At 34.8% G+C, this 27033-nt stretch overlaps 1 protein-coding gene across 1 annotated transcript in view; it reads left to right on the top strand.

Annotated features, from left to right (window-relative positions):
• The window catches only part of LOC149780354 (uncharacterized), a 114562-nt gene that overhangs the window by 80864 nt on the left and 6665 nt on the right, over positions 1-27033 (top strand). Inside the window, exons 8-17 of the mRNA XM_089937248.1 lie at positions 598-776; positions 1288-1539; positions 2124-2245; positions 7797-7957; positions 8449-8552; positions 9956-10513; positions 11286-11301; positions 13231-13803; positions 18320-18400; positions 19636-19849. Of these exons, the coding sequence (XP_089793374.1) occupies positions 598-776; positions 1288-1539; positions 2124-2245; positions 7797-7957; positions 8449-8552; positions 9956-10513; positions 11286-11301; positions 13231-13803; positions 18320-18400; positions 19636-19826 (2237 nt within the window). The 3' untranslated portion in view covers positions 19827-19849. The remainder of the gene's footprint in view (positions 1-597; positions 777-1287; positions 1540-2123; positions 2246-7796; positions 7958-8448; positions 8553-9955; positions 10514-11285; positions 11302-13230; positions 13804-18319; positions 18401-19635; positions 19850-27033) is intronic.

Genomic DNA, 27033 nt, shown 5'->3' with positions numbered 1-27033 from the left:
ACGCAAAACAGTCTCAGTTGAACCGAACAAGGTATGTAAGACAAGTGTAGCTTCCAGCGAGGGACATTGCGGCGCTTTTCTATCTCTAGGCCGTTACGGGTGCTCGCTAAAACCGCACTCGGTCCATTGATTTCATATCTATGATAATGCACTTCCGCTGCACTGTGATGAGTAATATAGATAAAGTCATCCGGTATAGAAGCGCTGACCCTGATTGGTAACGGAACGTTCGACCCCCCTTTCCCATACTACTTAATTGTTATTGTTTTTGTTGTTGTTGTTGTTGTACTTGGTGGTATTATTATTATTATTATCGGGGTACTCACCGATCACTGCCATCTCACCTCTGTCTACGTGGGTTCGAGTCTCGGGTTCGGCAAATGTGGGTATGTGAGAAAGCTTGCCAGTAGCTTCTCGTGGGTCGGTGGTTATTTCCGGGGCTTTCCCCGGTTCTTCCTCCACCATTAATACTGGCCACCATGTGTAGCCTATATTGTGCTGAAAAATGGCGTTAAACCCAACAACAACAAAAAAAAAAAAAACAGCAATCGTTATTATCTGTAAGATTTATTGCCAATTCGCTTGTTTCTTTTGCAGAATACGTCACGTATTGGCTAAATTCAATTCACTCTCATGTTCTCATACCTGAGTATAAAAGGATGAGAAGGGAAGGAAAGAAAACCGGAAAAGGAGACGGAAGCAAAAGTGTTCACGGGGGTACAAGCAATCGTCCATTTGTAATTCTTGTAGGAACGCACGCTGATAAAATTCCTAAGGTATAAGAATTCGTTACATAAGCATTATAACTCACTTATTTTCAGTCTTCATATCGATTAATCGTTTATGTTCAAACAACAAGTTATTTTAAATAGACACATGTGTATGAATAATATTCTTTGGCTGAACAACTGTACCAAGAATTCGATGACCACTATACTACACATACAATGATCTTAATGCTATATACGTCAGCAAGCGGTTTTCCAAAACAATATAGCATGTGGAGCATATAGTGATGTTTTGGTCAAGTAACGTCAACATCAATGCAATAAACTATGCAGAGAATATAGAGATATACATTAATACAATACTCTATACAGAACGTATCGAGATGTTTAGGTCAAGTAAAGCAAACAGTAATAAAAACTGACAAAATATTGAAATGCACTAGTAATTTTAGTGTCATTTTACCTATAGAATGGGTTAAATAATTTCATCCTTGCAAATTGTATTACTCTTTCTTAGCAAGATGTATACTATGGGCAACTTAATCTGTCCATTTTGCAGGATTTACTAGACAAAAGAAAGAAGGCATATTTTCAAGCCATCCGGATTACCCTGCAGAATAGTCCACTACTTTTTCATCTTGTTGACGAAGACTTCGCCATCAGCAATTTAGGATCTGATCCCAATATAAATGACTTGAAGTCTAAAATATTTGAGATAGCGCAGAAGCAGGTGTACTGGGGAGAGGTAATTCCCGCTAGATGGATAAGACTCGAGAGGGCACTAATAGATTGTAAAAACAAAGGAATCCAGGTATTAACTTTAATATATATATATATATATATATATATATATATATATATATATATATATATATATATATATATATATATATATATATATGGACATATATTTCCAACATTTGTTTATTTTCAATGTGCGTACTGAACCAATAACTGATGTTATACTACGTATATTTTAACATATTTCAAGAAACAATAAATGTATCAAATAGTTCTTAGTGTTTAAAATATAGATTACTATTTGAATAAAAGGCTAGAGCAAGCTTCAGAGGAAGCATATTAAGAAAATAGGTCATTAATCTTTAAGAAGAAAATTAAGACATTTATGAGAGTAAATTATCCAAATGTTAAACAATTTGAATTATTTAGCACGTAATATATCAAAGGAAGTAAAGAGAAGATTTTTCTGAGGAAACCTATGGTAGTGACATCTGCATATTCAGTAAGATAAACAAACAAAAACGTTGACTTCTGTTCATAATGTTAATACACTACCAGCAACTGCATCGCACTCCAAAACTATTATGATGTGTTGACATGTATTCAAGTAAGTCCAACATTTTGGCTGATGTTTATTACTGTTTTTATATGCAGGTTATGAATTATGCTGATGTGGAAGTAGTCAACGAAACCCTTCAAGTCAAAGTTGAACGAAGAGATGAGCTTGATCTATTTCTCAAGTTTGAACATGATATGGGAAACATCGTATTCTTCAAGTCAGTAGTGTTATTATTCTAACTAACCGCAACAATTACATTTTCTGAACACCGTGTTTAAACAATTAGTGATAAATTTGAACAATTAATACTGTACAATGCAAAAACAAAAAGCTTAATTAAAACATAATTTGGGCAATTTAAATATTAGCTTCATTATGCACGCATGTTAAGCTTGCTTTAGTAATCAAAAATTGACTACGGACATGTAATCCTCATTTTTTTATCCAAGAGGTAATGGAAGAAAAATGTCAATTTTACTCAGTTTTAAAGAACTCAAAACACTAGTCACCATTACTTTTAGCACAACCCAATTCAGTGAGCACTATTCCACTTACAATATTCCAACACAGTAGACACTACTTAATTTAGTATCACACGATACAGTAGTCACTATTGCATCTATTATAATCAAACATATCAGTCACTATTTCATTTCACATAATCCAGCACAGCAGTCAGTAATACACCAAAGAAGTCAATATTCCATTAAATATAATAAACCCAAGCAATCAGTGCTCAATTTAATATAACCCAGCACAGCAGTAATTAATCCACCAAAGAAGTCATTAGTCCATTAAATATAATAATGTGGTTCAAACTTATTCAGATAATACTATGAAAAATGTTGTGAGAACATAATAGTGAAGTCCAAAACTTATGGAAATCTAATGCTTGATATAGCTACTAAACTTTCTTAAATATGATATATAATAACCCAAGTAAACGTATACTTATCATATATATGTTATAACAAGTTATATATGTCATCGCAGGTTTATCTACTTGTTCAGCGTTCAAAAGCCTTTAACTAGGGTTGATTGTTTATCACTTGGTACCAGCCCTATTACTTCCAGTAAGCTCGCACCGTAATATGCTACATATGGAACTGCCTCCATTAGCATATGCATTGTGATATCCTCCTAAATAGAATATTGCCATGTGGAAAGAAGATATACATGAAACATCATTTTTCATCACGTTGTTTTAATAAGAAATTAAGAAATTCGCTCAAATATTTACAAATACTGGTTTGGCACCAAAATATTAAATTTTCACTCTATGTTCTAGAGAAATAAACCATTTCAAGAATGTTATTGAACTTTACTAAACATGTTGGTTTTCGCTCTTTTCCATTACTTTGTTGAAGACCATAGAGCCGTACTAGAAATTAGGAACTCGTCCTAGGACTCGAAATCCTCTAAGATATTTCAGAAAGCTTCAACTTGTTTTTTGAAATTTAAATGTGCTTAGCTTAGGAATTTTCTAAGTCCCAGGTATTGTTACACATGCTTAAAAACTCTGTATTGAAACCAACAATCTGACACAATGTTATGTTAACAAATTGATTTTGAATCCTACCCAGGAATGGTAAGGGTTTTTGAGAAAGAATGAATTGCTCCAGCTCCAAAGAAGGAATCGCTCACCGAATTGAATGTGGTTTTAATGGTCCAAGAACAAAGAAATATCTAGTGTTTAGGTAGCACAATCTCATCCCATTTACGCTCAAGGAAACAATTTTCTGGTAAATCTGATACTCCTCCTGGTTGCACATATTGCTAGAATGAATGGCACGTTATTTTGTATTACATCAGACTGCAAAATAAGCAACATAATGAAAAGAGAGCTATTCAAAATGATCCTTTTTCTAAGAGGTCACGATCATGCATTGAAAGCAGTACATTTATTCGAGTAAACAAACTTCAATCTGATTTTATTTTGGTGAATTATGAACCATTAATGTCGAAATGTTCTATGTCACTTCTTTTAGATTCTAAGAGATACATAATCATCTCAGTCGTTTATTATCATGTATTTGTTCTCTTTCTGAGAAGTCATTCTATACTGAAAGTGTTCGTATTTTTAGGGAGTAGAGTCCAGCTTTATTAATGTTCCTCTCCATTGTGTAAATTTGTCATCAGACGTATTCTCGGGACCCGAGACAATCGGAGTAGTTATGTCTTTACCCATCGAGGGTATTCATGCATAACTTTACAATAACCTAGATGGTGATATTCTTTCTACTAAGCATTATCTGTAATCTAATCAGGTAAACATATGATCACTGACAGTCGAACAGGAACAAGGTCCTGGAGTTTGTTTGTTTCAGAGGGCTGTTAGCACAAGTTCCTTTTTGTTATTTGTTTAAAAAATGAGGCATTCGCTGTTGACGAATCATTCATATGTTATCAAACTCTTCTTTATTAAGTCGTGTAGGCATCAAATGCTTAGTTGCTTAACATATTGGTGCATCTGAATAACCGTTTAGCCGAATAGTGGCATACTTGATTCGGTACCTTTCCTAAGATGAAGTCAGGCGACAATACATGTTGATCATAATGTTTGCGCCCATACAATTTCCAAAGGCAATTACTTTGAGAAAATTTTGTAAACAAAACCATACAAAACCAGCCTTATAACGATTTCACGAACTATATAATTCGGTCATATTGTTGTGATACCGAAAAATACTGGGATAAAAATGTTTATTTACCATGGCGGCCAGTATTAATGGTAGAGGAAGAACCCAGGAAAACCCCGGAAAGAACCACCGACCCACCAGAAGCTACTGGCATGCTTTCTCACATACCCACGTGGGCTGAATCCGTGACTCGAACCCACGCAGACAGAGGTGAGACGGTAGTGATCCATAACAGACAGGGAGAATTTTAGCAATGAAATGCAATTGAACTGTAGTGACGTCTTGTCTTACCAGTTTCGTAATTAATAAATATTGAATAATTTAAACCCGAAACATTCACATCCCCAAGCATAGTGTGAACTAAATTAGCTTTAATATCAATATGAACATTTGTGTCCGCATGTTCGAAGACGAAAAAATAAAATCTACCATGACGTTGAAATTGAAGATTACACACGTGTGAAACAGCATACTTACAGGACGATTTCTCTCAGACAGGAAAGTCTGATGCAAGACATTCAGTGCTCGCTGGAGAATGACTTTGTAGATCTACGTAAAAGTGACATAACCATGCATACTTGTGCAGAAATTCGACTAATATATGATCATGCAATATAAATGTAAACAGTGTCATTAAAACTGTTTCATTTTCCTTGGCAAGAAGCGATGACTGCACTTACAATGTTTGATGTTTTGAAAGGATTCTGCCAAATTACTCTGATGGAAATGCGAAAAGGAAATGTCGGCATTCGTAACTCCAAATGGATTGTATCATTAAAAAGTGATGATATTTGAGATGAAAGGCTTGCATTGTACTTTCCAACGTTTATGGAATATGATTACATCTGGTCTCGACAATTGTGACGCTTACATCAATGGCACCATAACTGAATATGTCATTTGGAAACAATGAGGATATTTTGTGATGGGTTCTGTGATGAAAATTTGACAACTAATTCAATTGAATTTGAGTTTTTCCGTGCCTGTGTTACATTTCTATGACAAATGGTGGTAAAGGGACAATTTGAACCTATATAAATCAAGAGCAAGGCCATCATTGAAATCCCTTTGGCTTATGCGATGTTTGGATATGGCTCTACATTATTGATAATTTTGTTCCATCTTGTCCATAATTGCAGAACCATTGACATTTTTTGTTTTTGTACGAAATCCAAGTGTCATCGCTCAGATAAATATCAAGAGATTTTTGATAAGCTAATTTACATATTTAAGAGTAATCATTTTCTTTCAGCTCCAAATTTTACTTAATAAATTGCAAGTGTTGTGTGGTTGGAGGAGTAATGACCTTTACAATTCAATAAGCACTATGGAAAGTATTCCACAATCAAGTCTCTGATATTAGCATTGCAACATTATGAATTGTATATTATTCCAGCTCCTTGTCTTATTATTGCATTCAATGATCAAAAGCCCCTTACATTCATTAGCAAGATGAAAGAAAGTAATCCTATTATTTGGTTTTGCTTTGCTTTTTTATGGTTGAGTTTGATGTTCTAGTAATATGAACTTGCCATCAGGAACATGAAGCTGAAATATAATCTATTTGCTAATGCATTTTCACAAGTATAGAAGTATTATATTGCCCATGTATATGCTTTGTCATTCATAGGACTTTACCTTACGTGCATTTAATCACATGTAAATTTGACTAATAGCTTTTAAACCGCACTGGTGGCCTAGAGGTTTGTGAGTTCGCCTCGGATATTGAGGTCGCGGGTTTAAAACCTGGCCATACCATACCAGAGACTTACAAAAATGGTTCTAACATCTACCTCGCTAGGTATTTAGCATTAAGAGATTGGTGTTATGGCTGGTCGGCCTAGTTTTAAGATAATGTGACTGGGTGGGACACCATGCTATATGTCTGCGACGTGTTAAACATTAATATAACCCGTTACACTGTAGACATAGAAGCGATTTGACTTGACAATTTTTAAAGCTACTTTAAAAATACAAATCGCACAAATCACAAATGGCGTACTAATAGATTAACGAAATCTTTTTTTATACTAAGCTTTCTTTTCTTTATCAAGGGAGGTTTATTTAATTTGTACTTTTTGGTGGCTTTTACTACGGATGTTATATTATGTATATCTGTATTTTGTACTTAACCGTGCCCAACGTCAAGTTGAGGGTGTACCTGATCATGGACATTGAGTGTGTTAACATCATTATACAGAGCTAATAGTACTCTTTGACTGTGTAAACATCATTATACAGAGCTAATAGTACTCTTTGATTGTATATTGAACGTTCGCAGTAGACGTGTTTTTCGATTTGTGTTAAAGATGCTTTCCTGATTTCTAACTTGGATTCTTCGAGAATGTACATTTCTGTTAAACTAACAGACTATTCTCATAAATGGTTGTTTTTGTTGTTGCTGTTATAGGGTTTAACGCCATTTTTCTGCACAAGATAGGCTATACATGGCAGCCAGTATCAATGGTGGAGGAAGAACCGGGGAAAACCCCGAAAAAGAATCACCGACCCACGAGAAGCTACTGGTAAGCTTTCTCACATACCCACATTAGCCGAATCCGAGACTCGAACCCACGCAGACAGAGGTGAGATGGCAGTGGTCCGTAACGGAGATCGCGTTAAACCACTCGGCCACTCGGGACCCCTTTCATAAATGGTAAATGTCACATAGATCAAGTAGAGGGGTATATAATCTCGTTTACCCAAGAGATATTCATTCTTGTGTTAATATTTGAAGACGAATCATTCTTATTGTGTGTTCATTTTTAATTCGTGTTGGATCTATTTATTCAGATGATTATTAACTGGAATTGCAAAGTGATCAATAAAATTCTTAAACTAACACTTCAGTTTCAAATTATAGGGAGTTCAGAAAAGACCATTTTAGAATAGATGATTGTGATACATCAAACACATCATAATACTGGCAACATATTCTCATACTCCAAGTCATTAGCACATTAGCATTTTCACGATTACTGAAACGCTAACACTTTCAATATCGGGGTTTATTTAGAATACCACTGGAACTCAATGGAAACTTTATACATTTGAACTTCGGAAATGTTCTACAATTGCCATGACCACCTTAGCTAAATGTAGTTTATGTTACTGTTAATTATCCTTCAGCACTAAAAGGCTAAGACGGAAAGTAGTGCTTGATGCTGAGTGGCTCATCCACGGTGTGAAAATATGGATAACATCTGATCAGGTCATACAGAGACATCCAGAACTCTTGCCCCAATGGACTGATTTTAAGAACACTGGACGGCTCACAAGTACACTAATAGGTATGATATAGTAGCCAATACATATTGTGTCATGCAGCTTTTTCCAGACTCGTGCATTCCAAATAATAATTTAAGTAACGAGAAAGACATATATATATTACAAAGATATTCAGTACTAGCATTTAGTTTTTCGTGATGGATACAAGTAAATGAAGTCAAATACAGCAACAATGTTTTGAAGCAGTATTTATGACGTAGCTATCCGAAGGCCAAATGTGATTGTGAAATATTTGTGTATATGTGTCATATATATATACAAAATCTCTGATCCTTTTGACAGAGAGATGGATGTTGAAGAGGTGCCATTAGGTGATTGACTAAATTTCATGTTTAACACCAGCTGCTTAAGTTTACTTTGCCTAAATTGCATTTAGCTTTGGAGTCAATGTCTGACGCAAGATAGACTTCAGACTCACTAGAACTAGAACTTTGTGCTGTGTTTTGTTTTGTCATGCATCTGATTAGCTCGTGTGGAACTAATATTATTTCAGAAAAGCTTTGGTCGCCAGACAGTGAAATGAATACGCATAAAGAACATCTTTTGGACATAATGATTATGTTGAGCATAATTGCAAAGCCACTGCAGATGAAAGAAGTAAGTGAATACATTTTCCATATCACGCACAAAATTCACATATAACATACTATGACTTATAGATTTCGATCTAAAAGTAAGCAGCGAAATGTTCAAATTAGTAAAATGCATCACTTATGTCATTCCGATCTCACACGGTTCATTTCCTGTGTTGTCCTGGTATACTTTACCAACGCCTACTAGAAGTTATTGGTTGCTAGTTCTATATTGTAACCAAAGCAAATAAACATTTCTTTCCACGCTTATCATTATATTTCAAACCTTAAGTCTCGTTTTAAAGAATTGCTTAGCAATACATTTGAATGTAACTTCTAATCTTGCACTCATTTCCTGTATCAATAAGCTTCTAAAGATTATGCATCAGATTCTTTCAGAGTTTGAAGGCTATGTGTTGATGCTTATCAAATTATCTGATACTTCACAATACTATTCCTTGCTCAGTACAGATGAATGCATAAATAACGGGATCATATTTCGTCTGTAACAAAAATATACATTGCTATGTTACGTAGCCTACGCCGCTCAAAGGAAATCGACAACAAAACGTTTAAGCAGCCAACGCAATTAATTCCTTTACTCATATTGTTTTTCATGCTAATAATGATGAAGATAATAGTGTTGTTGGTATTCAGCATCTGCTATAATCTTAATCAGACAGATCATCACCATCATCACAACTACCACTATCATCATCAAAACACAGAACACTATAATCCATACTTATGTATGACGATTTGATCTCGTTTTACTTTTACTTCGGTTCATATTATCGATCCACTAGAGTGCTGTGTACATATTATTAAATCGAAAGAAGTAAATATAAACACATAATAGTTTGACCAAGCAAATTTAAACTTATTTTTCCACAATATGGCATTTTTTAATTTTAGGCCTTTCTTAAAACTTGTACTGGCTTGAAGGATGATTTATATAGGCCCCCTTGCCAGCAATGAAACCAAGATTTGTTGTTTTCAACTTTAATGAGATCTAGTTATACATATGCTGTTTCGTTATTAACATGTTCCGAATGTTTCTAAATTGTACTAGTGCACCCTTGGTAGCTTCGGTATTATTGTAATTTGCCATTTTATGGTGGAGGAAACCAGACAGTCAAATGTAATCATTGAGCTAAGATGGATGATTACCAACGCTTGCACATACCGGATCATTACATTCAACTCGAGACGAATGATACTCAAAGTAAGCATCCTATCACTGTCCTACCATTCTTCCTGATTCGAGTTGATTTGGACACTAATTCTAAAATTCTTACTTTCTAAGAAGATGTATTGTTTTAAGTAAATGTTTTCCAAGTTACGATAATTTGATATGAAATACGACTGTCCGTTCATACGACTTGAGACGGTTTATCAATAGATTCAAATATGTATTTATTAACTCAGGAGGTGTACTACTGGGTACCATGTATGGTCAGCCTTAATGCGCCTGATGACATAAAGAACCTACAGCAGAATAAAGATACAACCAAGACGTCTACACTATGCTTCCGGTCCAAGACGAATTTTATACATATTGGAGTGTTCCACCGCCTTCTTGCTACATGCTTGTCTAAATGGGAACCAGCCAAGAACGGAGATAGATATCTTCTCTTTCGAGGACTTTGTGTATTTGATATTGACGAACAGCATCAATTGTTACTGTCATTAAATGCCTTCGTTATTCATGCTACTGTGATCCGATTCACCAGAAAAGGACGGATCCCTGACATATCGATCTGTACGTGTATAAGAAAAGAGCTGTACACTGAACTGTCTGAAATTTCAGACTGTTTGTGCCCAGGTTCTGAACTCGACATATGTATCAAATGCAATGAATCATCGCCATTGACTAATGAAGGCCTACATTGTGTCAGTACTCTACGGACTAAGGATGAATTAAGATGTAGCACGCACAAAGAAGCTCACTGTGTGGAGTCAAGCGAACTTTTAGGATTTTGGGAGGTAAATGAGCTTCCTTGCCGATGTTCAAAATTCTACAGTGCTTTATGTAATGAAAATTCCAAGCCAAAATAAACTTCTTCCATATGAAATATAGTCAAATTCAAAAATAATTTTTAAAAACATCAACCCACTAAAAACAAAATAGTTTATAGCATAATTTCACGTAAGGGTTAGATAGTACAGGGATGTTTTGTATATAATTTGTTATCATCATTTATCATTTCACATTTCTATTATTTCAGACATTTCAACAAAGTATAAGTCATTACTGCATTAAAGTTAAGAATCTACTGCAATAAGAAACAAATCTATTCTAAATGTAATTTATCAAACGATTTACATTCATTTATAATGATGGAACAAGTTTATACATTTCGTCCCCATTTCCAAGGTACTTAAAATGTTGAGAGTGTTGAAGGATCTATATGTTTAAATATATTATTACTGAACTGTTTCGTTTTATTAATTTATTATTAATGAACGAGTTGTATGTATTAATGTATTATCCATCACACTATATTCACTCTGATTAACCCTTTTTTATTATATATAGCTTCCCGGCTTAATATTTGTGTGATGTTTCCATGCGGACTAGTTGCATCTTTCCCTCACGGCAATGATATAATATTAGTAATTGGTTCCCGTGTTCCTTATATCTTTAATATGCATTTTTGAACTCAAATTACTTTGATTGTATGGTATTTTGTATCATTCTAATATATACCAATTCATGCTGATGCCTTTAATTCATATATTTGTTCTCTTTAATCAGGTGGATAAGTCACATAGTGAGTATTTATATTTCATATTCTAATGAACCATATAATTGATGTTTCATATATATTATTTTTTTTCTGAAATGAGCATAGCTTTAAAACTTATATTCTTTCGACATATTTTACTGTTAAATGAAATATTCATCTAAATTGTTATGTTTGTCACTTGTTCTTTGCCATCCTGAACTAGATCATCATGTTCCGATATATTTTGGCCATTTGAAAGCTAATAATGTATGCTTCCAAATCTTTATATTTTTACAGAAAAATATAAAACATATCTCTCCCCCCCCCGTCTCTCACTATATATATATATATATATATATATATATATATATATATATATATATATATATATATATATATATATATATATATATGTATATTAAAGATGACATGGCTTTTAAAGTGTTGCTATAAAACAATTTGTGATCTGTCCATGGCGTAATAACACGCGTACATAACCATTCTTGTAACTGTGTGTTATTGCGGTGTCGATTCCTATAGATCAATGATGAATTTCCATGTATTGATCATTAGTAAAATATTAAAATAAGGATAAAAGTAATAATAATCCCTGTTTTATAAATTAATTTAACATGGTACACAATTTATTCGCGATGCTTTCGTTTTCTGTTTCAACCTCCCCTCTCATGCACAAGGGAAACTTTTCGCAGAACTATGAAGCGAAAGCGAAAAAGAAATTGGCCTGTGTTAAAATAAAAGCTTGAAACTGACATTGCATCAAATAACCTACAATATCTTTGGTTATAACGATATGTTTATACTTCCCTTGGGATCTATCTGAAGTGTTTATATAATCGATAATGCAAAGTTGCTTTTGCCGAACGACACAGTAAGGTAAATGTCTTGGTTACAGGGCACATATATGCAAGGTATTTAAGCCTTTGTTGATGTTGTTGTTGTTTCTTAAACGAACTATAACGTTCTAAAACTCGACTATAATTAATTAAATATGAAAATATCCAAAGGCCGCCCCCATGTATCTATCTCTGTTGACCACAGTATCAATAATGATGGTAAATGTTAAGTGAAACCGACCAGAGGAAAAGAGAGACAGACAGACAGACAGACAGAGAGAAACACATTTTTAGTCGGTAGTGATGTTAATTAAAGCAGAATAATGACTTAGATCAACTATAAATATATAAATATTTTAATTACCAGTTGATGGTTCGTCCATTTGCTCAGATTATAGTCCACGCTAATATCCATGCGCCTGTACGTTGATGCGTTGATAAGCGTTCAATATATGTGTTTGCAGCCTTAATGCTCTACTTTTTTAATTAAATCAATCTTTCATGTAAAAATCATAAGTGTAATCTCTATTGATTTGATCCGTGTGAATACAAAACAGAAACTAAATAATTAAAACTATCAACTTATCAATAGATAATTGTAAATAGGCACAAAAGGACATCACTAAATTTTGTAGCGGACACACTAGGCAGCGATATGAGTTCATTCTTCCAGTCAATAGACAGCTTCCTCTCGTCAATCTAATTCCGTTCAAATGGCAAATATATATATTTGCATGTGGTATAAATACAATATATGTATAGTATGTACGCTGTATCAATGATATACCAATCTTTGTATAAATGTTTACTAAATGGAAACGTGGCAAGCCTCGTTTCGTTTTAATGAAAACTTTACACATCTCGTGGCATATCATTGATATAGCGTACATACTATTCTTACATTATATATATATATATATATATATATATATATATATATATATATATATATATATATATATATATATATATGCGCTGAATATAATTATAACTCATCAGACATGGCTTTCCTTACAATGAGCATTAATATCCTTGAGTGAATCAAACGGAAATCAGTTTCATGTTGTCCATTATAAGATAATAAAGATATCATATCTAAACCACTTTTATAATATTTCAGTCCCCGATACTGTGTTACCTCAACATTCAGCTTATGAAACAGAGATGTTCATACGCCTTTCTTTACTGGTGTTACGCGTTGGATCGGAAGTTCTGAGAAAGGTGTTAATTTACTACACAAATAATTCACACTGCACGCTTGATCAGTACATTACGATGAAAAAGCCTATTATCCTAGATCTTCAAAAGAAGAAAGTCTTAACTCAAGCTCAAGTGGATGTCATATTCCCACAAAGTGGAGAGTCAGATATACATGACTATGACATTACTATTGCATCAGTTCTTCTAAAATACATATACCCTTTGCAAGAGATGCAAATTATAACAGACTTGCACAACGAGCAAACTGAACTAGCTCAATGTGTCTCCCTTAAGATGAACGAACAGGAGTTCAAAAGAAAGTGGATAAAGATTGAAACCACACTGAAACACCTTAGCCAACTTTGTAAAGATCCTATACTCGATAACAAAGTTCAGAAGGAGATCCAAGATATTCAGCAGTCTGATTTGTTTACAATACTTTCACAGAAAAGGGCAATCCTTACAGAGATAGAAGCCATTGAGACAGGAACAGGTATGTATGTATGTATGTATGTATGTATGTATGTATGTGTGTGTGTGTGTGTATATACATATGTGTGTATTTATGTATGTATGTATCTATTTATGTATGTATGCGTGCGTGCGTGCTTGTGTGCATGCATGCATGCATGCATGTATGTATGTATGTATGTATGTATGTGTGTGTGTGTATATGTATGTATGTGTGTATGTATGTATGTATGTATGTATATATGTATGTAGCTTTGTATTGTATATGTGATTTATTTCAGGTATAAAACAAGCTGGATTTAAAAGAGATTCGAGGACATTCGTATTTCCATTCGAGTGTTAGTCCCATGAGAGACTTTGTTTGCATAGTATATTAGACTGTTGTTATATTCTGCCATTCCAAAACATTACGATATTTATGTCAATTTAATTTTACTTTAACAGAGGTCAGTGTATAGCATTGAATTGCTTCAATCAACAAGTAAGAATTAGTACATAGTTGTGTGCATTGGAAGAGAAATTAGAAGCTCATACCTGCAACTTTGTGATACTCGATCTTCTTTAAAAACAATATGTTTTCCTTGTCTTTCTACAGTGTTAATGATCTCAAATAATTAATGTGTTCACCTGTTATCAAACGTGTAACATATTAGAAACAAAATTCTTCCGGTATTCATCTGATGGATGATGAGGCTCTTCAGAACAATAAAAGGTTTTCTAAAGACGTCATTACGTGATTAATATACTGAGTAAAACATATTTGCTAGAAAGGTTTTGAACAAACCCTTAGTAAGTAATTAATAATTCATTCCATCCGAATATTATTTTTTAGACCGAAGATTGAATCATATACTTGTTCCTGTAATGACAATACAATAAATGAATTTTTACATTGTGGCTTGTATAAATGTTTTTTCTTTCCATGGAATATTGTTTAGATGTGAAAAGTTATTCTTGATTAGAAACATTGAAACATTTTGAGACAGAAATCACATTTGTTTGCTAATGAAAAACACATGTTTGTCATTATAAACATTGTATATTTTGAAGGCAACTAGACAGAGATAAGTAAAGGTATAATGAGACAGGTAATTAATGAGAAATTCTTTTGAAAATATAATGTATGATTCTCTAATTCCATGGACAGATATTTTATTCGAAAAAATTTTCAGAAGTGTCCTCCCATCAAAGACGTGTCACTTTATTGTATAACTAAGTGCATTAAGGTTTTAATATTAATTGCGAACATCTCTGAACTATTGTAGCTTAGACTGTCAGTAATGAGAACATTGATTAAATGTACGTTCTAAATGTAAAATTCAACGCACCTTTAATTTCTCTAGTATATAAAGTGAACATTTAAGGGGAACATAAAGTACTGTAAATTAAATTGCAAATAATTATATATCTCCTATCATAAATCCAAGCATATTGAATCTTCTGAGTGAATGCCAGTAATATTGAATGTGTTGAAGTGCCAATAGTCGTGAATGTGCTGTTGGACGAATATTCTTGAAGTATCACACTGGTATGATCCATAATGTCTTTGAAGGAGTTCACACTAATTCTGACGTTTTGTTTCAAACTGTTCAAGAGCACTTTGCAATTCCTATGAATAATTTCAGTAAATACTTACTCTAAAATTATACCTGAACACAAACTAGTATTTCACAGATATTCACTTAAGATCGGAACGAATAATTGTTTACCTAGTCCTTCTATACAGACTGTTCTCTCACCTATGTTACATCAAAATGCCAACGAAATGTATCATTTCAAATGGAAATTAATATCAAATCTTGCCACAAAGTTCGCTTCTAGAGCATTCTAAGGCCCTAATCAAGGCTATGGCTTGAAAACAAATTTTAAAATAAAAACATGACAATAGGTGGGTAGGTCAAATATCTACCATCAACCAGTGACACATGTCAAGCACACAATATCGATTAAATACAAATAACACATTAAATGAATATGAATTTTAAAAGGGACATAAAAACAAAAAGACATAGAAGAAGAGTGAGTTAGTAAGCATCGCTACAGTGACTTTATAGAGATAAAATGTTGACGATATAGGACACTATTAGTCATACAGAAAACAGTTACCATATCAAGTTTCACTGATACAACAAGTTAGGGGGAAGAAAGTGGAAAATATATTAAACACCATTGACAGTTGAATATATCTGAGTGGTGGAAATCAGAAAATAAGTGAAATCTTGGGAAAGGGGTCATGTTTTAGACATCTGCGTTGATCAATAGACCCAGACCCTCAAGGTTAATTCGTCATAATCCATACGACTTTGGCTTGATGACTGTTACATTATGACATCATGTCTGTGTATATAAAGAGAGAGAGCGGGAAAGGGAGATGAGTAAGAAGGTAAGATGAAGTTCGTGTCGCGTAATGAGTGAATTTGTGGCAATTATAGAAGCTTGTATATTTATGTTTCAGGAGGTGAGGAAGAACGTGTTTTTATGTGAAGTGTTTATATAAAAGGGTCATCTACCTTAATTACGATTGGTAAATTATTACAAGCTGAGGTCTCTTGTCTATGAAACCGTATGGCTATCTTGACAAGCCATTACCTCAAGCTAGACAATTTAAATAATCCAAGTATCTAACGTTTCAGCTAAGATGGAATTATGCACTCATTATTTCACTAATTACTGATGTTTTCCACAATTGACATCACTGAAAGGACGGTCGATCCATGTGAATTAAAGAAACGCAGTTGACATTATTCGTGCAGTAGTTCATATTTAAATTCATACTTTATGTCTAGAAAAGAGATGACTAAGATAATTATTTTAGTGCCACTTTTTCTCCCTAAAATTTTACTAATCTTGGCGTTTAATGTTATTTTAACTATCATTTAACTTAGCTGTGCCTAAATTTCATAACTTCATTCCTCGCCTTTTTACTTGGGCACTAATAATGAATATAAAGTAATGGCTGCATAGAGATCCGGTTGCGTATGTGATGTGTTAGCCTTTATTCATAATCGGTGATCATTATAGGAAACACAGTTATATCCATGTTGCGACACAAAAAATGTACTGTCATAGCACACATCTAGAGATTTTCCAACTGCCATGTTTTGCAGCATTTTGAAAAGTCTTGTGATGTTGAATCACAAAACATATCTAATGAACTGTGCAATTTCCCATCCTGAGGCGTGCATTCCACGATGTTTCGTCAAGGTCAATATTATACTTTAGCATCATCCCAAATATTTCCCACTTTTTCCTTTTAGACTTTCCGCATCCCAATATTTTTCCAGATGTTTTATTTTGCACATATTGAAACGAGATATTTTACATCGTTACCATGCCACTTCTACAGGTCTTCCTTTTTAAGTGTTTGTGTGACAGCGTTTGCACCCAGTATGAACACTCCTTAACACTTAATTCAGTACTAAAATGATCTGCAAAAATGACTAGCCCGGTAACACTCTCGCTCGCTTCTTTTGAAACTCCAATGATAACACAAGTTGAATTCAACCTCTTTCTTGCAGAAATTGTATCTTATGTTTCACATTTTAAACGGATTTGCATTTTAATCATCCAATGTCAATGAAAACAACAACGTTTGACATATATCCGTGGTGATCTGTTTGAAAAATGCGAAGTACCTAAATGATTAAAATATGGTGGCGATTAATATTTTTGTAACCAGTTTGAGTGAGGGGATTCCTGTCACAAACAGCAAACATGTAAGACCTTCTAACCAACATTGACCAGAATTTGACCACATGTTTGAAAGATTCTCATTGTGAAGGCCTTTTAGTTTTATGTAAATGAGGCAGGTAAGCCATCAAATAAGATTATTACCAAACAATATAAATCTATAAATTTCATGAAGCATAATATCACATACTTCTAGTTTGTTTTCCTCAGACTTTAGATATTATCATAAAATGTTTTGTATTGTATCATTGTCTATCTGTCTGTCCTTTGCCATGTTTCTTCATTATTGGATATTTTAATGCACGCAATTGGTTTTCTTCTCCATCAGCCTTTATGTTACATGCTCTCCTCTTGTTGTGCTGGGTAGACGTTCATTGACATTAGCAGGTAAATTGTCCTCAAGCCACCCATCTTCAAGCCCCGTGTCGTAAATTGCTCCTACTCTCTGGAACAGGGGGACTGGTCAAAGGTCAGATATACACACATTTCAAATAAGATAGCTTTTCCATATATTGCCAACCAAGTTTTTTTTATTGTAATGAAATCGGGAATATATATATATATATATATATATATATATATATATATATATATATCGTATCATATCATATCATATCATATCTAAATGGCCAAATGTGCTTTTGGCTCTAATTTCTTTCTCTGATGGTTTAAGTGAGTAGCATCTGGATATCGCGAGGGCCATTAACAATTTAAAATACAAACGTGGGAACTAAAGGTGAGTTTTGGAAGTCGCTGTTGTTTTGATTTCCAAAGAAATACATTGTCAAGATGTTTTGACGTAATGAAGTAACCATATTTTTTTAAGTACAAAATTATTCCCATTTCAGGCATTGATGTCTCAGTATTGATACAACTGTCCAAAGATCTAATCTTTCCCGATTGGAAATTCTTCTTCCGAGAATTATCAGGTCTGTATCTGTATCATGTAAATGTACTGAGTGGTTTGAATGGTCAGCATAGCACCATTTTTGTCTAGTCCGATATGCTGTTCAATGTCTACATTGCTTTGTTTATTTCTATTACCCCCTGACGTAGTACATTGCCTTGTTTAGTTCTATTCCCCCTCTGACGTAGTAGATTGCCCTGTTACGTTCCATTACCCTTCTGACGTAGTATATTGCCTTGTTTAATTATGTTACCCCTCTGACGTACTAAATTGCCTTGTTTAGTTCTATTACCCTCTGACGCAGTACATTGCCTTGTTTAGTTCTATTACCCCTCTGACGTAGTACATTCCCTTGTTTAGTTATTTTTCCCATCTGACGTAGTACATTGCCTTGTTTAGTTCTATTACCATTCTGGCGTAGTACATTGCCTTGTTTAGTTCTAGTACTCCTCTGACGTAGTACAATGCCTTGTTTAGTTCAATTACCCCTCTGACGTAGTCCATTGCCCTATTTAGTTATATTTCCCCTCTGACGTAGTACATTACCATGTTTAGTTCTATTATCCTCTGACGTAGTACATTGCCTTGTTTGGTTTTATTACCCCTCTGATGTAGTAGACTGCCTTGTTTAGTTCTATTAGCCCTCTGATGTAGTACATTGCCTTGTTTAGTTCCATTACCCCTCTGACGTAGTAGATTGCCTTGTTTTAAGTATAGAATACTTGCAAAGTAGAATACATTTACATGAAGAACATCCATTATGAAGTTGCGAAATTGCTTGAAGGGATAAGCAAGTCATGGTGAGCTTCTTTAGTTATTTGTCTTGTTTTCATTAAAAACTGATACTTATATATTGCCGTATAACCATATAACAATCAATGGTCAAGTCATTTGGCACATACGCTGTAGCACGTCTATCTATAACCACATAACAGTCAATGACCAAATTGTTAGGTTACTATATTATTTGGCATGACTGTGTATTTAACAAAATATATGACAGAGTTGTTATTATAATTTTTTTGCCGTGTTTGCATTGCAGCATGTGCCTCATCATACTACAAGATATAATAACATCAATTGTATGTAGGCAAATTAAACGTCCAAATGTTTTGTAATGTAACCTTAGAAACTCATCAGGAAAACAGTTTTTCTGCTTCGAATTACCTTCGAGATAATTTACTGTCACATCAGATAGCACAGTACATGTACTTAAACCTGCTGTGCAAGAAAATTATTCATTCTGTTTACTTCCAGTTCCAGAATATGAGTTGGTCCGGGTTGATATCGACTACCAAGGGAACGTGCAGGAGAAGATATACAAGCTTCTGCACCGTTTGAATCAAAGTGGCAGCATAAATAAAAGCAACATAATTCAGGCGCTAAAGAATATAGACAACAATTATCTGGCTAACAAGTACAATGAAGTGGAATTTTCTACATATTGAAATGAAGTTCCATGGGTTAGATTGTAAGTAAAGTGCATATCAAATGTTTCTAAATGATAACCCCAGGGGGATATTGAGATATTCAAGATATGTCCATGATCACAACACATGATCATCTGGGTTAAAATTCATAAACTTTGCCCACTGTGACACTTTTGAGAGGGATATATTTTTGGGGCACGTCACTTAGGATATCTGGTAGGTTGTAAAAGGTAAAATGTACAATTTTTGTGAACTTTTAAACAAATTTCCAAACCAGATGTAGTACATGTATTTGTATGAGGACTATATATAATTTATAAATGTAATGGATTTTGCGTTATCTCATTTGGATCACCGTAGGAAGTGTAGGGGGAGTGTCAGAACGGCGGGTAATAGGCATTATATATATATATATATATATATATATATATATATATATATATATATATATATTCGTACTGGTTGGAGAATTTGTATTATTTGTATCAAAATATTATTTCTGCCTTCTCTTATCAAGGATTATTCTATAGGAATCCAGGGATAGCACTTACCGTTCTGTCTGGAGTATATATATAATTCTCTATACTTACTTCTATATACCATGATTTATTTCATAGTAATGCATAATGACTGTGTAGATACATGATACTTAATTACTATAGTCTGACTCTACATCTCTGTTTGTTTGTACCCCTCTACCAATTTCAATACCGAAAATGTTTAATGTGATAAAAAGTGCCCAGAACTAAGCCAATTGAATCATTGACTTAAAATTTCTAACCTGACTGTGATCAGAATGGCATAATGCTGGCATCTCTTGCAACCTTTCGTGCTTGACGGACTTTCCTTATTAGCACGGGGCCATATTGCGTACACTATAGGCAAGTTTATTTCCATCAGACAACATGAAGACGTAGTTCATCTTGTTCGGCAACCATTACCTTGAGAGGTTGTAATTATATCCCTTTGCACACATCAACATAGAAATTAAACCGCTTGTTAAATCCACGTGAAAAACAAATTTGTTGTTGTCATTATTTTCCTTTGCTTGATTCGACATTGTAAATATCTCAAAGCAGACGACTTATCTATGTACATCTGTAGTCGTGACACACCCATTTGCTGAAAATGGACTTGTCCAAGAACTGGAATTGGCTCTGAAGATGTCCGTCCATTATATTGAAAACTTCCGTTAAGCATGAAACGCGCAGAAGATCTCGGTTTTATGGCCACTCTACTCACAGTCAGGTAAGAACCTATAAATCAATGAATGAATTGACTAAGTTAAGTTCCTTGCACTTTTTTATCACATTCAAGTTTTACATTATTTAAATCGGTGGGGTGTGTGTGTGTGTGTGCAAACAAACGAGTTTGCATTGTCATACTATAGGTCGTCATGCGAGGGTGTCTGCTACACGCGAGTGCATACAACACCAATTGAGTAACATCATTGTTTTGGTTGTGTGTACTTAATCGTGAGGGAATATGGGCAGGCAAGGCGATCGTCGGTGCCGTTTACCCTAGGACCAGGGTTCGAATCTCCGTAGAGTACGAATTAATTTTGCATTACAATATATATATATATATATATATATATATATATATATATATATATATATATACAAACCATATACCAAATAACAGTCATCTCGTTTGCACTTGATCCGGCAAGGGATAAGTGTGTCAGGGATTGATTAAGATACATTTAAGATAAATGTGAAGGTTTAATTCATATTAGGAACAGCTATGTAACGTTTTGCAAACACAGATAATTTTCTGTTTTATTGTTTTGCCTTGTCTCTGTTTTGTATTTTCCTTTGAAAAAGACTTATTAATAGTCAAACGCCTCAGGCTAGCTAGGCTAGTTAGATTCTAGTTTTGCACTGTTCATTGTCAGAGTATTGTGTGTGTGTGTGTGTATATATATATATATATATATATATATATATATATATATATATATATATATATATATATATATATATATATATATATATATCATGAATGTGTGTCAATTAGTAATTGCAAATTAGTCTTCTGAAAACCCAATGATCAGATGTTGGCAAAATTTGGCATAACAAGCTGCAAAAATAATATCAGAATACTACATTTTGATTTTTGACGGTTAAAATCCTTTTTTAAACTAAATATCTTGTCACTAGGTCAATGCATCAACTACATATTAATGATGACTAGTGATTGAATTTTGTCAACAATGTAGTCATTGTGTCTATAAGTCATCATATCAAATATTGAACTCCAATACAGTACAAACTATAAAAGGGAGAATTAAGTATGAACAATTAGAATTTTTTATATGCAGTATTACGCAGAACACTATGTTATTTACTACACAGTAGATAAAATCGTACCAAATACAAATACACATTTCACAATTATGTTGAACAGTAGTCGGCATTTTGGTTTATTTGTAAAAGATGATGATTGAAGGTCAGGCATGTCATTATGAATATTGACCAGGCAAATGAGGAACGATTGATCGACCAGTCAATTCATAGTGGATAGTTTCAGCGGAAAAAAGTCTTTGTCGAATGTGAACACATTAACAGCGATACCTGGGTTGAGTGTTTCAAATTTCTTTGGTATGGGTTTGGCTACGGGATACTCGATATCACCAAAGTCGAGTTTGCACATGTGTTGCCGGAATTTCCAAGGACTGTTATGGTGATCACTGACTACGAATAGCGCCGACAATATTGCCCACTCAAAACAAAAATTATCACTGACCTTGGCGGGACCCATTTTGGTATTGTTATGTAACTGGGTCCACGAAACGGGTGATACATCAAGAGATAGTACTCGACCTGATCACATATTTCTAGAGTCTTTCCCGATCCTGCTTGTGTATGTCTGCAGCGTTTCGAGAATATTTTCAGTGCCTCCGTCAATATTTGCATCACTAATGGCGCTGTTCTCTTTGCTGTTCAGGATCCCGCACGCACCAATGTGAATCCTTGGAGTTGTAGTTATGAATCCATCTTTGTCGCGACTAACAAGTTTAACTATGTGGGCGCTAAGGACAATGTCTGCTTGGGGCACATCGTAACCAAAGTTTGTAACACCGCTACACTTACGGGAACCAGATTTGTCAGCAGTTTGCGAGCGTCTTTACCTGGTGTGTATGTGAACGTGCTAATTGCAACGTATTTTTCTAACTCGCAACTACGCATCATCAATAGGAATTCGGACACTTTTTGTTATTGTGTACGAGCCTATTATCGCAAGAATGTCGACTTTTCCTGCGCTTCTGGGTATTCGAATATTGTGCTCGCTCTCAAAATGTCTTAGTTGTATCACCGTTGTCTTTTTGGCTGCTGCCGTAGTAGCAGTGGTAGTGACAACCGGTGATGTTGGAAGTTAAAGATCGTGAAATGTGCTCAAAAGTGTCCCACTAATTCTAGTGTGTCCGCTTTTCTAATACGACTTGGTACATATATACGATGTACCCAATGCCAATTGCCTGCAAAATATATTGTACTCCAAAACAGATCCACATGGTTAGCAACGTTTGTTACGTGATTTGACTCCTATTTTAGGCAAGATCTTGCCACCAAGTCTTCACGTAATATTTGTGTGTGTCATGCAGTACTCGTAATGGCATGATCTGCCACATGGGTTTTTTCTTCATGATCTACCACATGGTTTGTTGCGTCCCAGTACCACGAAGCCTCTGCGTTCCAATTCTATGAAGTTTCCTATAGACATACATGCGAGAGTTTATTTAATTGCGGTGGTGGGTAAAACAGTTTGGATTAAGGGATCCGCCTCAACAAGCGCAAAGGAGTCCTCTCAACATCTGCCCAAGTTTGTTTCATTCTATATTTTAGATCACCCCTACATCAATGTGCTTTAGATTTTTTCATAAACTTCCTACAACACTTTTTGCGCCTCTTTTATAAACCTGTGTGAAGTAATTCAAACCATACCCCAATTTCAGTTTTCTGCTATAACTCTGATCTTCCAATAGTTTGACAGGATTAGGTCACTGCTAACGACATGAATAAACTCGTCCATAATGCTTTGGCAATCAAATCCCTGACCCTCACTGAATATTTTCTATAAAAGCAACTCCTAGCATTTAATACAAAAATATTCACAACTCGGCTATATCTTCTTCTTTCACCAGTATAATATTAACGATGTGGAAAACAATCACTAAACAGCAGAACCGCGATAGTGCAGTATTCATTATTCTAGCAGGCTTGACAGCGTGTATATGTTGATCGCCACCAGAGAGTTTTGCCTGCCTGTCTGAGAAATGTCATCAATCTCTGCTGGATTGTCCTTTCCACAATCACAGCAGACTAGAGTAGTATAGAGGTAGGACTCTTTGACATCATTTGATATTCTACGGGGACAGTGAAAGCCGTACGAGATTCCTACCCGTGTGACTTGATCATTCGTGTCACGCTGATATTTAAACCTGTAGCAACTCCTCAACAAAAATTTAACCAAATATATATGGGTCGAGTGCCGGGTAGCATCTCACTGGGAACGGTTGTTCGTTGACACAATGTATTGAATAGGGCAAAACCATTCACAGTGTTTACTGCACGATTGTATATTTTGTACAGAGTGTGCCACTATTCCAAGGCTGGGCTTGCGTGGGAACGTGGGAAAGCCTGCCAGTAGCTTCTCGTGGGTCGGTGGTTCCTCCCTGGGTTTTCCAGGGTTCTTCGTCCACCAGTTATACTGGCCGCCATGTATAGCCTATCTTGTGCTGAAAAATAGCGTTAAACCCTAGAACTACAACAACAACTATTCACCCTTTACAATTCTTTGTCAAGCAAATCGTTTGTGTACAATGACATTTTAATTCCTCAATAAGCGGCATGTAAGAAAAATTTAAATGGTTTGGACATGACGTTAGCTTCCTTCTTGACAAATCAATCAAACCTGCTGTCGTGAGTTACTATCAAGGCGGCAATGATGCAAAAGAATCCAACTTTCGATTGATATCACTTGATCTGAAAATAACAGACTTCAACACCCCACCATCACACTCCCTAAGAATCACAAAGACTCTCTGTTCGCAGGTTATCTGGCTCAATAATGTGATCTTATAGGATACGTGATTTTCGAATATAATTCTGTTTTTTTCTTGCTGGCAAGACACTTAATAGACGGTCTCACATACCACCGAAATAAAAGCTTATCGCAGAGGTAAACGTTTAAATACTGCTTTATAGTTGCTACATTAGCACCTGCGAGGTAATTGTTTCGCTTATGGTCTTGAAAAGAAATTATAATCAACACTAGGTTATTGTGGGCCGTCTTTGTATGTTCTATGTATATTGGCAACGCCTGATTACCATCTGTTTTTCATCCACACTCCGCCCCAGTCTGAGCCAGTATATGCAAAGACCAAATATGAACAAATGAGTGCAATCATCGTCCATGCCGAGCTCATTTTCTGTGCACTGTACCAGCGCTTCATTTAATATCTGTTTCAGGATTGACAGTCTGTACAAAGGATCAGTATTCCCTGCCCATGCCTCGTCGCACCATCATGCAATGTGCTTCCTTTGCCTTTAAGCTAAATATAGTAGTTCTTATTCAAACATTGACCTTGCGAAAGAGATTTTGTGGGTAATACTGGTATGTTGTAGCATAGTCATGACATCGAGAGAATGTATTTCGTCTTAGATGCATGTTGATTGTTGTTATATACCAGCGTCAAACAGTCCTCGTCGGAGTGGCATTCGACAGGAAATAGTACCCAACTACCCAGACGATTCACCGCTCACATATATAAATTGTAGCAGTGGTATTTCTTTTTATCAACAATATGCACACTTCAAGTTTGCTGCTTTAAGTGGAATAAAGGTACTCAACGTTAATACATATTTGGGTGTTGAATACCTTGTGTAGGTATGTTTACAAAACTTAAGTCTTGAAATCCAAAAATAAAGGCGAGCAGATTGCGACAGGACTAATAATCTGGGTCTGTTTACGTGATGTTAGCCTGGTTGGTCACCTCATTTTAACCAAAAGTTAACCAGAAATGGAAACCTCTATTTTGTTTGAAATTATCAATGTTGTAATACCAGTTAGGAATGTTAAACGGCTGGCTAGTTAGAGTGTTACATATTTTGTATTATCATTTGCACTTTAAACATATTACCATCCCGCAATAAACGAAATCTCTCAAAGCCATACATGTGTACCAGGACACGAGCGTATATTTTGCACTGCAACCACTTGTACTAAAATCTGTACTTGTTTGCAATTGTGCCAGATTGGTGAGACCTCAGTCTTTATAAAATAATACTGACAGAGTTGATTAAACAAAAAATGCTTGTGAACGATAATGCTTCGTTGAGTGCAGGATTTAACAGCATAACCAAACATCTATACTTCGCTATTATAGATCTAAAGATGCAAAGAACGTGTGGTAAGTAACCCCATGCAGGTTTAGCCAAATTAGCTAACATTACCAACTGGTGTTCTACCACAGTCTGTGGCTTCTGTGTTAACGACCATACATGTGTATGGAGGAACTGCTACACATGACTAATTTCATGTTTATTCAGAGGGTTAGAAAGATTCTCAATTAGATATCATGCCCCAATATTTCTCATCACAAGTAGAATGCATTTTGACAATGGTTTTGATATATCCACCAACTCAATTCTTGTGAAAGGAAGTGGAGAAAAAAATCAGATTAGTTCCAATCTATGAAATGACATTAACAGAAACAATCAGTTTTACACATGAAATGATAAGTCGATACGAGTTAAGATGTGACCACTATTCTCAGAAGATTTAAAGATTTTTCCACATTGGGAGGCTGCCGTGTTTCTGTATCGCTACTTCCTTTAACGCTTTAATCTACTATCCCAATGTTGTAAGTAGCTCATAATGGAACCTCATATTGTGCTGTGAACTCTGTGTTCCCTAATAATGCAGATCCACTGTGGTTCTTAGTCTATGCCTAGTTTTGCAAATATGCCTTTATGTTCACTACGTTTAAGTGTGGAGAGCAAATACAGCCTAAAAACTCATCCCCTCTTATATTCAAGAGAGACCTCATACCTCCAGAGTCTCACTATATCATTTTCAAATTAAACTCGGCATATACATGCCTTTATTTATACCCTGACGCCTTAAAATGCACGTATTCAGAATTTCGTTTTCCTAATTATATTAGGTTTCTATCCAATCTTCTCTATGAATTTTGTCGAAAATTTTCCAATGTATCTAT

The sequence above is a fragment of the Sinohyriopsis cumingii genome, chromosome 16 (assembly GCF_028554795.1).
Source record: "Sinohyriopsis cumingii isolate HCF-2022 chromosome 16, ASM2855479v2, whole genome shotgun sequence".
Taxonomy (NCBI): domain Eukaryota; kingdom Metazoa; phylum Mollusca; class Bivalvia; order Unionida; family Unionidae; genus Sinohyriopsis; species Sinohyriopsis cumingii.
Note: the sequence above shows the minus strand (reverse complement) of the source record. Positions and strands in the feature narration are given on the sequence as shown.